The following is a 15324-nucleotide window of genomic DNA, read 5'->3' as shown; positions in this document are numbered from 1 at the left end:
AAGGATTTAGGATAAGATTTTATTATCAAAGACCCATATTCCTATTGAAAAATTACAAGTAATAACCTTTTGGAAGTAGTTCCTGCTCAGCTGTTTCAGTTTGACATTCATACCAATAGGCAAAGCCTGGAAAAGGCAGTGATAACAATGGAGTGAGAAAGATATGAAGGACTGACTGCAACGTTTCTGAAAACAGGTTATTACATCCAATGGAAGATAAGGAGAATTGACAGGCTGACCCTCCCAACTCTTTCTTCCGTCAATACATGCACATATTAAATATCCTAAATCCCATTCTATCATGCCAAAAGAAGTTCAATGCCACTATACCAAGTCAACCATACAAGATTCTCTTCTGAAAAATAATATTTGGTGTTATTTTAAGAAGTGCTTCTCTCATATTTTAAAAAAGAGATTATCAATTTCTCCAATTACCGGAGGACAAAAATGGAGCATGCCTCATAATCATGATATTTTTTTCAAGGAATAAAGGATATAGTCCAATACATGATAAATAAAAGGGAGAGAATATTGCCTAAAGAAGAGAACAGTGGGTAGATAATAATATGTAAAATAAATTTTGATCTAGAAATACCTTTATGTATAAAGTCAGTGTACTGAGTCTGAGTCCAAATTTTTGGTTTATGCTCTCTGGAGAGATGTCAGCCTGACTTTAAGAGTTTTTACCTTAGTATCTCCTAAAGAAGAAAAAAAAGATTATCCAAATGCTTGAAAAATTCACCAACAGAAGGCTCTGAAGAAAGAATTGTGTCTAAATGAAAAAATGTAGAGAATAAATAAAGCAGATCAACAGTGCTGCCCCAGAATAAGATAGTGAAAGATTTAAAATGAGAGGCACCAGAGTAGAACCTATCTCCAAGCTTATAAATATGAACAGGGATATCAAATAATCTACAGCTATCAGAGGCATCTCTTTCAGCCACTGAAGCTAGGCAATAAAAAAGGAGAGAGTGACTTCACACAAAATCTCTTGAGCTAGGGTATCACAAGACCCACTTTGGATATTAAAGGTAGAAAACAGTGGAAGAAATAAAGCTTCCTGAGAAATCTCTCCTGGGCCAGGTATTAGACATGCAAGTCTCACCCTAGTCATTATGGCTAGGTTAGTGGATAGGAAAATCACAAGTTATGAGTTCCAAAATGACATCATCCTGATCTTCAAGGCCAAGGGAATAAGAAGATAGCCAAATTATATATTTGGGGTAGAAAGAATAGTTTCAAATGAACTTTCTTGCATTTATAAATACTTTTTAAAGTAATCTATATGTGGTCTTCAAGGTTGATAAATGAGAAGTAATTTGTAAGGAGCTCCTCCATAATCTACAATTTCCTGGGTCCATTCTTGGATTTTAAAAGCTAGGCTAGCAAAGGTAAATGAGGCTATGTGAGAAATTTCCTGCATGATAAGCTATAGCCTCCAAAATCTCTGTGTTAGGTTCATAGCGTCAGGCTACTGGTGGGAAGGGAGATAATTTTTTAAGATAAAATGACTTCCTTCTGTTCATAATTCCACTGGAGTGTCCTTGGCTCTGCTCCTTGATCTCTTTCTTCATTATTTTGGGCAATGCATCGCACAAGGGGCCAAGAATCTGTCACAGACACAACTCTGGCCATCAGCCATTGGGCCCTGGCAGGCTGGAGCTGGGTAGTGAGCGTGAGCTTAAGTTCACTGAAGGGACTCAGGTCTACAATACGCCATGATGGAGTCCTCCAAGAAGGTTGTTATTGGTTGGCAAGATGGTGCTGAGACACATCCAAGTGAAGGGAAGCTGCATACAAGTTATAATATGGGTAAACAATGACAATATATAAGATTTCAAGAATAAATACAAATGCTTAAATGCAATAAAGTAAAACTAATCAACTAATTAAAATAAAGCAGACAATATGGAGTTTACCTAGAATATCACTTTTCACTTTACTAGTGTTTATACTTGTTTATATTTATGAGGAGAGTCAGACGCTTTCCTCACCAGTGTATAATGTGTACCTACCTAAGTCAATGTCACCAGGTAACAGACCCTGGCCATCCCACAGTGTTGGCGTATCCCTAGTCAGGATTGCTGCTAAATCAAAACACAGAGGTACCAAAAACCACTGTTGATTGGCTCTGAGCAAGGTTTCTCTTTCATCCACAATCACACAGTTAGTGAGTGACAAGATTGAAATTCATGAATCCAACTGCTAACTAACTCTCTAATCCAATGAAAATTCTGTATGTGCCTTTTATGATGCATAAATCATGACTTCTATGTAAGATAGGAAGCATTTCTATGCAGGTGCATTTCTATTAATTAATCTGGTTCCTTCTAAATTAACAGAAAATGTTTATTAATTTATTGTTTAAATAAAGGCAAAGTAAAACTGATCAGCAAAAAAATAAAATAAAAAGGGTGCATGTGTATGCTATCCTAAGTTAAAAAGCATAGGTGGAAAAGTCAAATGCAACCAGTGAAAAAACTTCAAGTACATTTTTGTTTGTTTTTTTTAAGAAGGAATGAGCCTCTGTTGACGGGCAGATTCTCACAGTGGGAGTCCTGAATTAGAAATGAAAATTACTTTATAACACAGCCTACACAGGAGCTAAACATTAATGCCTTTGATTACTTTAGGTCAGTTACCCATAAGTGTGACTACTTACGCTGTCAATTAATCTTTTATGATCCGGTATTACTTTAGTAGTTATTTTGAAAAAAACAAAACACAAAGAAGCAAAAAAAAAAAAAACCCACCACATCTAAATATGTACTCTAAATATTTAAACAAAATTATATTTTAATTAAAATAGAAAAGTAAACCATAACGGTAGGCTGATGAAATCCTCCTTAAACAAATTAAAATGTAAATATTTAAATAAATAAAATTGAATCTGTGATACTACATAGCTTAATGTCAAAGTAAAAAGATAACTTTATTCTTCAGCTGTGTGGATACAACAATATTCACCATATTGAGAATACATAAAACCCTACAGGAGGAAGAAATGTCTCAGTGGTGATGGAAGCCATTACATCTTCTCCTCTTTATACATCCTCTCTAAATATGGTAAATAAAGTAATGGCAAAAACCACAATTACTTTTGCACCAGCCAAACCATATTTAGAGAGCACATACAAAAAGGAGAGGTGTCATGGAAGTATATCCCCATCTTCCTAGTTTCCATCACACAAGAACCTGCTAGGTTCATGGCTTTCACACTTCCCTTTTCACCTGACTTTCTGCTTCCTACAGACATTTCCAGTGTAAAAAGTCCACTGTACATTGATCACAGCAGAAAATCTGGATAGATGTGTCTTTTCTTCTTCATCTTATCCCTTATACCACCATAGGAGAGTATGCTCATTCTCTCCTTTGGCTCCATTCACTTTTCCTGATAGCTGACTTTGTCACTTCTACATTTTCTCCATATTGTACATTCTAGTTATTACACTTTCTATATTTTATCAGCAAGATCTGTTAGAGGCAAGCAGCAGAACCTAAATCTAGCTGATTTAGTAAAATAATAATTTATTAAAAGTTTATTAAGTAGTTTATGTAACTTTTAGGAGGGCTAGACAACCAGGCTTGAAGGGTGCATAGCCAGGAATCTTGCTCCAAATCAGGCCACAGACCTGGTCTGGCAAGCATGACACTGCCACTGATGTCAAGCGCATTGTGGCCGCTGGCACAGGATACTGAATGACACTGTGTCCCCAGAAACTTCATCCTGCAAAACCTGCAGTTGCTTCCAGGGAAAATTTTTTAGTCCCCATTTCTTTATTTCGGTAACTCTGGATTCAAAGTCTTGGGTTGGTAGATTTGATTGGCCAAGTCTTATTTTCATGGTAATATCCTAGTTTCAAGGAAGGCAAGGAAAACAAAAATCTAGCATTTTTCTGCACCACTATGGTAGGCAAGTTTCTGTTGAAACATAGGGTTCAGATTTTGCGTAGCCAAAAATGGATATGTATCAATATGTGTGTTTGTAAATAATATATATGAGTTTAAAAATATATCATTACAAACATATATTTTTATAAATATAAATACATTTCATAACTATAACTATATACCTTTTTATAAACATAATATATATTTATATATGCATATGTCTGTGTGTATATATAGAAATACACTCCTTGTCTATTCCCAGGCTAGTGACCCCTCGCTTAAAGACTCCATAAAAGCAGACTAAGTACAATGATATCTCCCCACCTTTCTCATGATACTTCAAACTTGTCTAAACTATTGACAGTTTTTTAGAACAGTGCGATAATTAACTAGAACACCTGTGTACTGGTGTCATATTTTCTGAATGGTAGTCATATTTTCTGAATCAAAATCAAATGCTCATCCTCTTTTTTTTTTATTTAAAAATCCACACATTGATAGTTGAATCAAATTTTGCTTTGAATAATGCGACAAAGAAAGAAAAGCTTTTTTCTGAATCTCTTCTTCTAACCTAATATTAACTATTTTTTAGAAATGTGCTCACATTCTTCTCTGGAATAAAAAAAAAAAAAGGACAAACATCTTCCAACAGAAATGCCATCATGATGGTGATCTCAAAGAGTTTTGTGAGCCCACAGTGAGGCCACATCTGCTGTCTCTGACCCCAATCAGCTCTTTCTCTAGATATCTGCTTGTCTAACTCTTAACACCTTAAAGTCCTTGCTCAAATCTCACTTTGCCAATTAGGGCTTACACTGATTCTACTTAATACTATAATACCACCTTCCCCCATCCCTGGCATTCCTGATTTTCTCTAGCCTTTCCCTCCCTCCCCCTCCCTCCCTCCTTTCCTCCTCTTTCTTTTCTTTTTTCTTTCCTTTCCTTTCCTTTTCTTTTCTCTCTCTCTCTCCCTCCCTCCCTTCTTTCCTTCTTTCTTTCTTTTTTCTCTTTCTTTCTTTCTTCTTTCTTTCTTTCTTTCCTTCTTTCTTTCTTTCTCTTTATCCTTCCTTCCCTCCCTCGCCTGCCTGCCTGCCTTCCTTCCTTCCTTCCTCCCTTCCTTCCTTCTTTCCTTTGTCTTGCTCTGTTGCCCAGCCTGGAGTGCAGTGGCGCAAACTTAGCTCACTGCAACTTTGAATTCCTGGGCTCAGGTCGATCCTCCCACCTCAACCTCCTGAGTAGCTAGAACCACAGGTGCATGCCACCATGCCCAGCTAACAATTTTTTTTAAGAGATGGAGCCTCATTATATTACCCAGGATGGTCTTGAATGCATCAAGCAATCCCAAAGCTCTGGGATTATAGGCATGAGCCATCATGCCCAGCCATTTATCACCTTTTAATATTTTTACATTTAGAATTTACTTATGTATTACATTTATTGTTAATTATCTGCCTCCTCTACCAGAATGTAAGCACCAAGAAAAAAGTAATATTTACTTTGTTCATATATCCCAAGTTCCTAAAGCAGTTCCTGTCATATAACGGGAGTGCAACAAATATTTGCTGAATTAATAAATGAATGGGTGTGGCTGGGGTAAAATAAACAAGGATGAAAGGGCAGAGATGAGGTCATTGAGTTAGACAGGAATCAGATGACAAAGAGTCTCTGAGGCCATCTGAAGGCTTTAGATTTCATTCTGAGTGAGATGTGAGGCCACTGGATGTGTGCACTGAGTACCAGAATCTGACACAGAGAGAGAAAAGAGCCAGTGGAGAAAGAGAAGTTGAACCCACCAAGAGATTGGCGATTGATCAATGGAACAAAATCTTAGAGGTAATTAGGGGGTTGGGATCTACATGTCCAGGTGGCCTTGGTCAGAAGAAGGTATAGGTACACAACAAGTAAAGATGATTGTCTACATTAGCCACAGACCATCGCTCTGGTTAAAGTGCCCTGGTTAAGTGGCCATTAATTCCTTTGGGTAATTTTATTGTCTTGGCAGACACATCATATTGTTTTGGAAAACAACTGGGTTATAAATATGGTAGTCATATTTTTTGAATCAAAAATGAGGTGAATGGCTTAGAAAATGTTTTTCTCTAATCTATAAGTTTACTTATATGTAAATTTTTATAAATACATTAGAATTAAATAATATTCAGTGTTATAAATGTTAACACATAGCAGAAAGAAAATGCAGAGTGTTTTTAGTGGGTATTCCAAAGTCTACCTTGGTTAGATTGTGATTCTGCATGCAAAGATGGGTCAAACCTACCATCATGGCCACAGGTATCAGGCTCAGGGGTATGAATGTTACTCCAGGAAGATTTTCTGAGTATACATGTAGCATACCTCTAGAGCTATGCTTTAGGAAGATTAATGTGGAAACAACTTGGAACAGAATAAAGCTAGAAATTGGATTGAAGCATCATAATTCAGGGATTCTAAGTACAATTTTGAAACAAGGAGATTTGCTGATTTGTATTGTCAACTTTCATGCCAAACAAACTAGGCTCAACTCACACCCCTACCATTTGCTAGCTGTATGGTCTTAGGTAAGTTATCTAATTGGGATTTCACTTTCCTCATGCATAAAATAGGGCAAATAATAATGTTTAGGAAGGATGATCCAAGGATTAAATAAGCCAACAAGGAAAGCACTTAAAATAGGGCCTGCTACTTAATTAGCGCTGAGTATTAACTATTACTGTTTCTACTACTCCTATCTTGTAGGGCAATATTAGACATAAATAGTCTCATGCTATATTTCTGCTGCATTTTGACACCATCAAAAGTGCGGCCAATTCATACGAAAGTAATTCATTTGTGACTGTAAACATTCAAGGGAACTATCTTTTTTTTTTTTTTTTTTTTTTTTTTGAGACAGAGTCTCGCTCTGTCGCCCAGGCTGGAGTGCAGTGGCGCAATCTCGGCTCACTGCAAGCTCTGCCTCCTGGGTTCATGCCATTCTCCTGCCTCAGCCTCTCTGAGTAGCTGGGACTACAGGCGCCCGCCACCACGCCCGGCTAATTTTTTTTTTTGTATTTTCACCGTGGTCTCAATCTCCTGACCTTGTGATCCGCCCGCCTCGGCCTCCCAAAGTGCTGGGATTACAAGTCAAGGGAACTATCTTATTTCAAAAAACAACACTGACTAATATTTCGATGTAGAAAAACTCAAAGTTTTAACAGTTACTAATTTCATGATATGGGAGGATTATAAAACTTCATATAACTGATATAGTTGTATCAGTTTTGGTCATAGCTAAGATTTACAAAGCAATTATGATTTGCCAGGTACTATGCTATCTATCTAATTTACATTTGCTATATCCTTCTAATAACGTCACGAGATGAGTATTATTATTAACCATCTTCCCAAAGAGGAAAAAGGCTTAAAGAACTTGATAACTTGAGTAAAGATGCACCATTAATAAGTGTCTCCACCTGGATTTCAACTCAGGCAGTCTGACCCTAGTGTCCACACTATATTATGAGGTTATGACAGGCAACTGAAATAATGTGTAGTAACTTATCAATTAAAATTTAAAACAAAATGACTCATTTCTAGGAATTATACCCCAAAATTTGATAGCAAAGCAAAATTATTCTTTATCAGATCATCAATGATTTGGTAATATATGTTTCACCCAAAATTAAGGGACAAAATAAAACCATAGGCAAAAAAAATGCTTTACAGAGATCAAAACCCTAGAGAAAAGTTAACATTATTTACCATTCATATGGATTACTGGGCTTGAAATGGCTCAGTGTCTCAAAGTACTGATAAGATAGTGGCTGGGACTAGGTGTATTATATATATTTTTTAATTTTCTGTATATTATGATTTGTGTAGGTGTGTAAATTTTTTTATAATAATATTTCTTAAATGTATAACATCTTTAAAAGAAACAGAAAACCCTTCTGGCTGGGGAGAGACTGCTTCTCTCCCTCTCGGGACAAGCTAGTTCTTCCAGTCAGCACAGAACTCAGCCTGGAGCATACCTTTGACATGCAAATCAACCGATCTAGAACTATACTCCTCTATCTGGCCCAGATAACCCAAAAAGCAATATTCCTCCGCCTTAATCATCTCAGGGCCAGATACCAGGCCACTAGAAACCACTTTACAGTTTAGAGCCCCTGGGGATTATTCAAATTAGCTAATGCTAAACTGTTGACTTGTCCCTTCCCTGCCTTTCCTGTGGAAATCCTAATAAAGGATCTAGCTCCTTTTGTGGCTCCCAACTGACTGACCATCATACAACAGGGTTCTGCTAACTCAAAATTAAGTGCAGAAAACTGTCAAAAAGTCTTTATATAAAACATTCATTTCACATAAAATGTCAAATGGGATGGTTGATAGAGCTGCAAACAGAGGCTAGACCAAGATACTTATCTCTTAAAACTAGCCGTATGTTCTTACATTTGTTCATTAAACTCATTCAGAAAATAGTTGTTGAATAATTTTTAAGTTCTAGGCAGCTAGCTACTACAAAGACCAACTATGTTTAGTTTCTGTTGTTGGAGATGTTGCATTTTGGTGGGGTAAATACATAAATACACAAATAAAAAATATGTTTAAAAGTTAGTGATTCTCTAACTTGTCTTATTTTTAAGGAAATATAGAGTAAGACAAGTCAGAAAATCACCAAGGGCAGAGTTGGGGAAAGTGACTTTAGATGGGGTAAGACTAAAATACCTATCTGAAGAGGTGACATTCAAGCTGACTGAAAGATTAGTAAGGGAAAGAGTTCCAGGCACAGGAATCTTACTGAATTTACCAGCAGGTACATGTCTCCAAAGAAACAATGTAAATATTCCTTTTTCTCTCCTAATATCTTCTGGATACTTCCAAACCTGTCTTCAATTTTTATAAAAAGCACTTAGTTCATAAGTTTCTGCAAGAACATGGACCGTACTTTATTCATCTTCATAGCTCTGGTACTTCACACAATGCCTTCACATGGTGAGCACTCACAAAATAAGTTTGAGGGCCAAGTAAAATAACGGATGAATTAAGGGTTAATCCACATAAGCCTGGGAGGTTTTTCTAAAGAAATTTTAAAACTTATATTTCAGGGTGAAATCAGTAAAAGTAGCAGAGCAAGGATCTCCTAAAGTTCCCTCCTTAAAAGCAATAAGAAATTTGGTAAAAATTCTAAGAATCAAGTTTTTTAGAATTCTACAGATTAACCAAAGTTTTGCAGCAATTCAAGAATGTCTATTCAAGAAAAAAATAGTTGAATCTTGATAAGAACATCAAGCTTAATGTCATTTTAACCTGCCCTATTCTCAAACCCCTCTATATATCTCCATAGAAGCCTTAAAAGCCAGAAGTCTGCATTCACTGTGAAAATCAACAACCCAGCAGTCACTAGATAGGGCAGAACAAGGTTGGAACTTCTTCTAAATCTCATTACTACAGTATTCTCATTATGCGACAAGTTGGCAGTTTCCTAGAAGATCTTACTTGCAAGACTGTCTTTATTCGACATGACTTGGAGCTCACTCAGTATGAAAAGCCTTTCCTCCAGGGGAATATTTAAAGACAACTGTTTAACTTTGCAACTATCTGAGTCAGTAGATAACTGTTGGACAAACAACAGGCAAACCAACAAGATGAAAAATGAAAGGCTAGGGAATGAGTTGTTCATAGTGGCTTTGCAGAGGTCTAATGAATTCCCAGGAATTTAGAAAGGCATCCATTTGCCCAGGGCTTTACTCATGCTCAGGAAAGACATGAGAAGACCACAAGCTGTCATGTACACCCATTCTTGAGGCTCTGCACAGGTAGAAAGTGAAAGCTAAGGCAGAGTTGTCAACTGCTTGGCTGAGTGTTGAAGGCGTGGCCAACATGCACACACAGCCCCTCAGCAAAGAATGGGGACTTCTAAATTACTGAGGTAAAGAAATATCTGTCTAGTTAATACCTGATCACTAAATAATGGAGCAGAGACTTCTGTGGCCACCCATGACAAAGAATGCAAACATTACAGAATTAGTTAAGAAAAGTCACTAAACAATCAAACAAACAACAAGAACAATAAACAGCAACAACAACAAACCCTGAGGAAAGGGAAGAATCTAATTTCCAAAGTTGTTACATTCTATTATTTAAAATGTCCAGTTTTCAACAAAGAATTATAAGGCATATAATAAGAAACATGAAACAAGGCATGAAATAAGAAAATACAGTGTTGAATGTATATCACTTTCACACAATCATAAAGTTAAAAATCAAGAGTTGAACCACTGTAAGTAGAAGACTGTCTAAATAGATTATTCACAGAGAGAAAAAGGAATCAACAGAAAGCGTCCCTGAAGAAACTCAGTTGCTGGACTTAATAAAGACTTTAAATCAGATATTTTCATTATGTTCAAAGAACTAAAGAAATCATTTCTAAAGAACTAAATAAAGAATATCAGTAGAGAAGTTGTAAAAATTAGAACAAAATTAAATTAAATACAAAAATCACTAGGAAAAATAAAATCAAGTTAAAATAAACAAAATTAAAAAGTGAGTTCTTTGAAAACAAAATTGACAAATATGTAGCTACAATGACCAAGAAGGTAAAAACAGGACCCAAACTAAAATCAGGAATGAAATATTTGGTTTCCTAGTGCCCTTACAGAAATAAAACGGATTGTGCGGAACACTATGAAAAATTTTATACCAACAAATTAGATAATCTAGATGAAATGGACAGTCCTAAAAAGACATAAAGTATAAAACTGACTCAAGAAGAAATAGATAATCTAAATAGACCAGTAACAAGTAGAAAGGCTGAATTAATCAAAAAACTTCTCAAAAAGAAAATCTTACGACCAGATCACTTCATTGGTGAATTCTACCATATATTTAAAGAAGAAATAACATCAATCTTTCATAACCTCTTTCAAAAATTAGAAGAGGAAGAAATACAGTCTCTAAAGCCAGAATTATCTTGATACCAAAACCAGACAAAGTTATTTTAAGAAAAGAAAATTGTAAGTCAATATTCCTTATTAACATAGATTCTTCAAAAAAAAACTTCAAAAAATACTAGCAAACTGAATCTAGCAACATATAAAGAAAATTATACATGAGGATTAAGCAGGATTTATTCCAGAAACGCATGGATGCTTCGAGACCTGAAAATCAATTAATGTAAAACATTATAATATAAAACAGTACACTAGACGAAAGAAGCCAGACATAAAGGACCACATATCATATGTTTCCATTTATATGGACTGTCCACAAAAGGCAAATGTGTCAGGACAATAAGTAAATTAATGGTCGTCAGAAGCTAGAAATAGAAGGAAATGGAAAGTGACTCCTAATGGGTATGGGTGATAAAAATGAAGGTGATAAAAATGTTCTGGGACTAGACAGTGTTGATGGTTGCAATCTTATAAATATACTAAAAACTACTACATTTCACACTTTGAAAGGATAAATTTTATGGTATGTTAATTATATATGATTATATATATATAATTTTATTTATAAGTTGATGCATGTTACATGCACACAAACTTATAGCTCAAGATGACAACCTGAGAATGTGCTTCTACCTTCCTCTATCCCAATGTCCCATTAGAAAAAATGAAGCCCGATATGCTGGCACACACTGTGGTCCTAGCTACTCAGGAGGCTATGGCAGGAGGATCACTTGAGCCCAGGAGCTCGAAGCTGTAGTGAGCTATGATCACTCCACTGCACTCCAGGTGACAAAGTGAGACCCTGTCTCTATAAATTAAAAAGTGTGCAATTAAAAAATAAAAACACAGCTGTAAAACAAGAAAAGGAAGAAGCAGATAATGAAGACTTAGGAAGATAATGAAGACTCAGGTAGATAATAAAGACTTAGATAGAATGTGTACAGGATTAGTTAGAGGAAGTAGAATAATGAAAAGAACCACCCAAAATAATTGGGGCTAAGCAAGCATCTTCACAAAGGAGCCCCAAAAAGTTTTCGTTTTAAAGTAAACAAATAGAGAACACAAGAGTAGGCTGAAAGGCAGCTATCAAGATAGTTCAAGAACTAACTGCCTTTAGAAAAGTGGTATGAGTCTGACCCTTTCCTTTCCCAAGTATTCAATAGTAGTTTTTACCCTGAGATTTGTTTTATAAGAAAGTTGGGCAAAGTGACTAGAAGTGAGTGTTGAAGCTACAGAGATACAGCATCAGAAATTCATAAAAGACATTCCCAAGAAGGAAATGGTGATCTTGTGGGAGACAAGAGCATAGAATGGAAAAACTGCTGTACTGAGTCAGATTCTTGTTCCATGTCTGTGATGATAATTTGTACATGTAACTTGACTGGATCAGAGGGTGCCCAGATATTTGACTAAACATTATTTCTGGGTGTGTCTGTGAGGGTATTACTAGTTGATATTAGCATTTCAATCAGTAGACTGGGCAGGGCAGACTGCCCTCCTATATGTGGGTGGGTAAATTTACTCAGGGTTCTCCAGAGAAACAAAACTCAACAGATTAAACAATGCCTAGATGGTGATTAATTCTATATGTTAACTTGACTGGCCATGGGGTATTCAGTTTAACCATTATTCTGGGTGTGCCTGTGAGGGTGTTTCTGGATGACAGATGGGCTCAGTCAGGGCTCAGTAAAGTAGGCTTCCCTTCCTAATGTAAGTGTGCACCATCCAATCCACTGAGAGCCTGCATCAACAGCACATCATGGGACTCCTCAGCCTCCACAGTCAGGTCAGCCAATTTTTCATAATAAATGTCTTTGGAGTTTTATCTCTCTCTTTATCTATGTGTCTATTTACATCCTAATTGGTTCCATTTCTCTGGAGAATCCTGACTAATACAATGTACCTAAATGTTCCTTCCTTGACAGAATCCTTTGTATGGACACATGGATATCTTCCTTGATATCAGCTTCCAAAGATATGTGGACTCCTCTCACAACATTTAAATTCCTGAGCTGCTACTAGATCTTATGTATGGATTGATTGAATAGCTTCTGTATAAGTATGGTTAAAAAAAAGTTTGATGTCTTTCATAAATAGTTTTCAATTCTGCAGTAGTGTCTTATAGACTGAAAGCATTGATATAATGTAGCTGTTGCACTGGTAGTACTATTCAAAGGAGCATTTTTTGTGTGTCAGAAGAGAACAATGGGTTTTAAAAATAAACAATAACATAGAAAAAGAAAAAAGGTTTTAATCTTTCTCCCACAGAACTGGGTTCAAGAGTTCTAGAATTAAGCCTTGTAGAAATTTAGATTAATGTTACACTTCTGTTGTGGCCTTTGGGTCAGAGAGGACCCCCCACATTATCCCCATCATCCCCTCTCTACTCTTTTATTTCCTAAAGACCACAAATTTGGAGGACCCTAAGTCAGGAAAAGACTCTAGTAAGGAAATGATAAAGGAGAATATGTGACAATCAAGAGTGCATTGCCTTTTTCCATTTGTAGACATGTGGGCATGTGCCTTTCTATTTGTTTTGTAGATGCAAGCTGCACGAAGGCCAGTTGTCTTCTCTTATATTCACCAGTGTCTTTCCAGAATCTAACCTGTTAGCATTGTTGGCATTCAATGATAATAATGCTCACCATTTCTATAAGGTCCAGCATCTGCTGACGCATACTCAAGGCTCAGACAATATTACTTAGATATTCATGCTTGCCAAGCCAGTTTACTTTTTGGTTTAACTCCATAAGAAGCAATCCAAAAAAAAAAAAAACTTTAAATAAAATATTTTCAGTAATCATGGAAGGGAGAGGGAAAACCATTAACTGGCATCATATCTTTTGCCCTAATATTATATTGTTTTCTTCCAAGAAAACCCTATCATTTCTTATTCTTTTTACATCAGGATACATAATACGACATATTAAGAAGTTTAAAAAAGTCAACTCCCCAGATTGGTCAAATTATGCTGAATAAACAAGTAGTTGAGTACTCTCTATTCAAGCTTGTATTTGCTTTTTAAAATAGATGATAAATAAACAGCCGACATCTGAACTAAAGGGTTCAAGGCAACAATCCCTATTTGCAGTTCCTAAATCCTCAAATTTCTAACAACCATAAGGGTTTTTTTGTTTCTTTTTGTTTACTTGTTTTTTGTTTGTTGTCTTTTAATAATCCTTTGGTAGCAAGCCTTACCTGACCTCTACAGTCCTAGCAGGGCTCTTATGTAATATATGGAATATACCCCCTATTACTTTTACAAAATCTGAAAAATCCCGAACTTGAAAACTGTGGACATTCATTCAATTGAGGTGAGGATCCAAGACATTAGAAGAAGAAACATGTGTATATATATTTAAGTAAGGAAATTAGGCAAATCACAATCTCTATAGCACTGATTTCATCATCTGGAAAATGAAGGAGTTGTACAAAAATATGCTTGACAGTAATTAAACTCTAGGATTCTACCTGATCAATTTATATCCTGATATATAACAAATTACGTTGAATTTTGGATTATGTTGAATTTTTATAAAATTATAGGTATTTAGCTTTGCCAATAATGTGTGACAAACATGCATTATTAGCTGTGTCTTTCTATATAATAAGGTTTAGTACCTGCTTTGCCAAACACAGAAGATATGCTTTCCATAATGGCCTTGTGTATATCAGGATGAGAAAGGACGTATGCAAGTGTCCAAAATGCAACCTTAAAAAGAAAAACACATATCAAAAATATGAACTTCTTTGAAGGTGAACAAAAGCATATTTAGTATTAGCCATACATATATTTTTAAAAAAGGATGATGGTTAAATTAACCTTAAAAGCACATTAGTAGGAAGCATATTTTGAAAACAACTAGATATTATGAATAAGAGATATGTAATATATCTCCAAGAAGACAGATTTAAATTTTTATTCTGTCACTATAATTTAACTATATAATTTAAATAGATTAAACATCTATCTTCATTAAAAAATGAGAAAAGTTGTTATTTTTACTAATGAGTAACATAAAATATTATATAGGCATATATTAAATTTTCAGAAGCAACTAGTTATGACACTTAAGAATATTAATCCAAAACAAAAACATTTCTTAAGATTTAATTTCCTTAGAATACAAGTGAATTAGCAAATTTTATATTCTGCAACTGAAACATAGTAGTTTTAAATAAGCCCAGGAAAACACAGCAGGAAACCATCCCGTAAACTAAATTATGAGAGTACTCAATGTCAAAAACAGAGTCCTTTTTTTTTTTTTTTGGCTTTTTTTTGGCTCTGAATTAGTAAATTAAAAAAAAATGTTTTGAGTTCTTTCACATTTGAATGCTATTGAATATAGTATATTTGCACATTTTATCTCTTGGCCACTCAAACTTATTTCATATCTTTCCTCGTTATGGTATTACAAGATAAAATCATACTGCTTTACATCTTAAAAATCAACTTCCTCCTCAGGTAAATAGTTTTGCTTCTATTCTTAGGTTACATAATAAAGAA

The 15324-nt window shown here is 35.3% G+C and overlaps 1 protein-coding gene across 3 annotated transcripts in view; it reads right to left on the bottom strand.

Moving 5' to 3' along the window:
- The window catches only part of LOC100604697 (24-hydroxycholesterol 7-alpha-hydroxylase), a 103370-nt gene that overhangs the window by 61546 nt on the left and 26500 nt on the right, over positions 1-15324 (bottom strand). For all 3 annotated transcript variants that reach the window (XM_003254213.3, XM_012508861.2, XM_003254212.3), the window contains one exon: positions 14439-14529. In XM_003254213.3, coding sequence (XP_003254261.1) covers positions 14439-14529 — 91 coding nt within the window. The remainder of the gene's footprint in view (positions 1-14438; positions 14530-15324) is intronic.

This window comes from Nomascus leucogenys, chromosome 22a (genome assembly GCF_006542625.1).
Source record: "Nomascus leucogenys isolate Asia chromosome 22a, Asia_NLE_v1, whole genome shotgun sequence".
NCBI lineage: Eukaryota > Metazoa > Chordata > Mammalia > Primates > Hylobatidae > Nomascus > Nomascus leucogenys.
The sequence above is the reverse complement of the archived record's forward strand: the minus strand, read 5'-3'. Positions and strand labels throughout refer to the sequence as shown.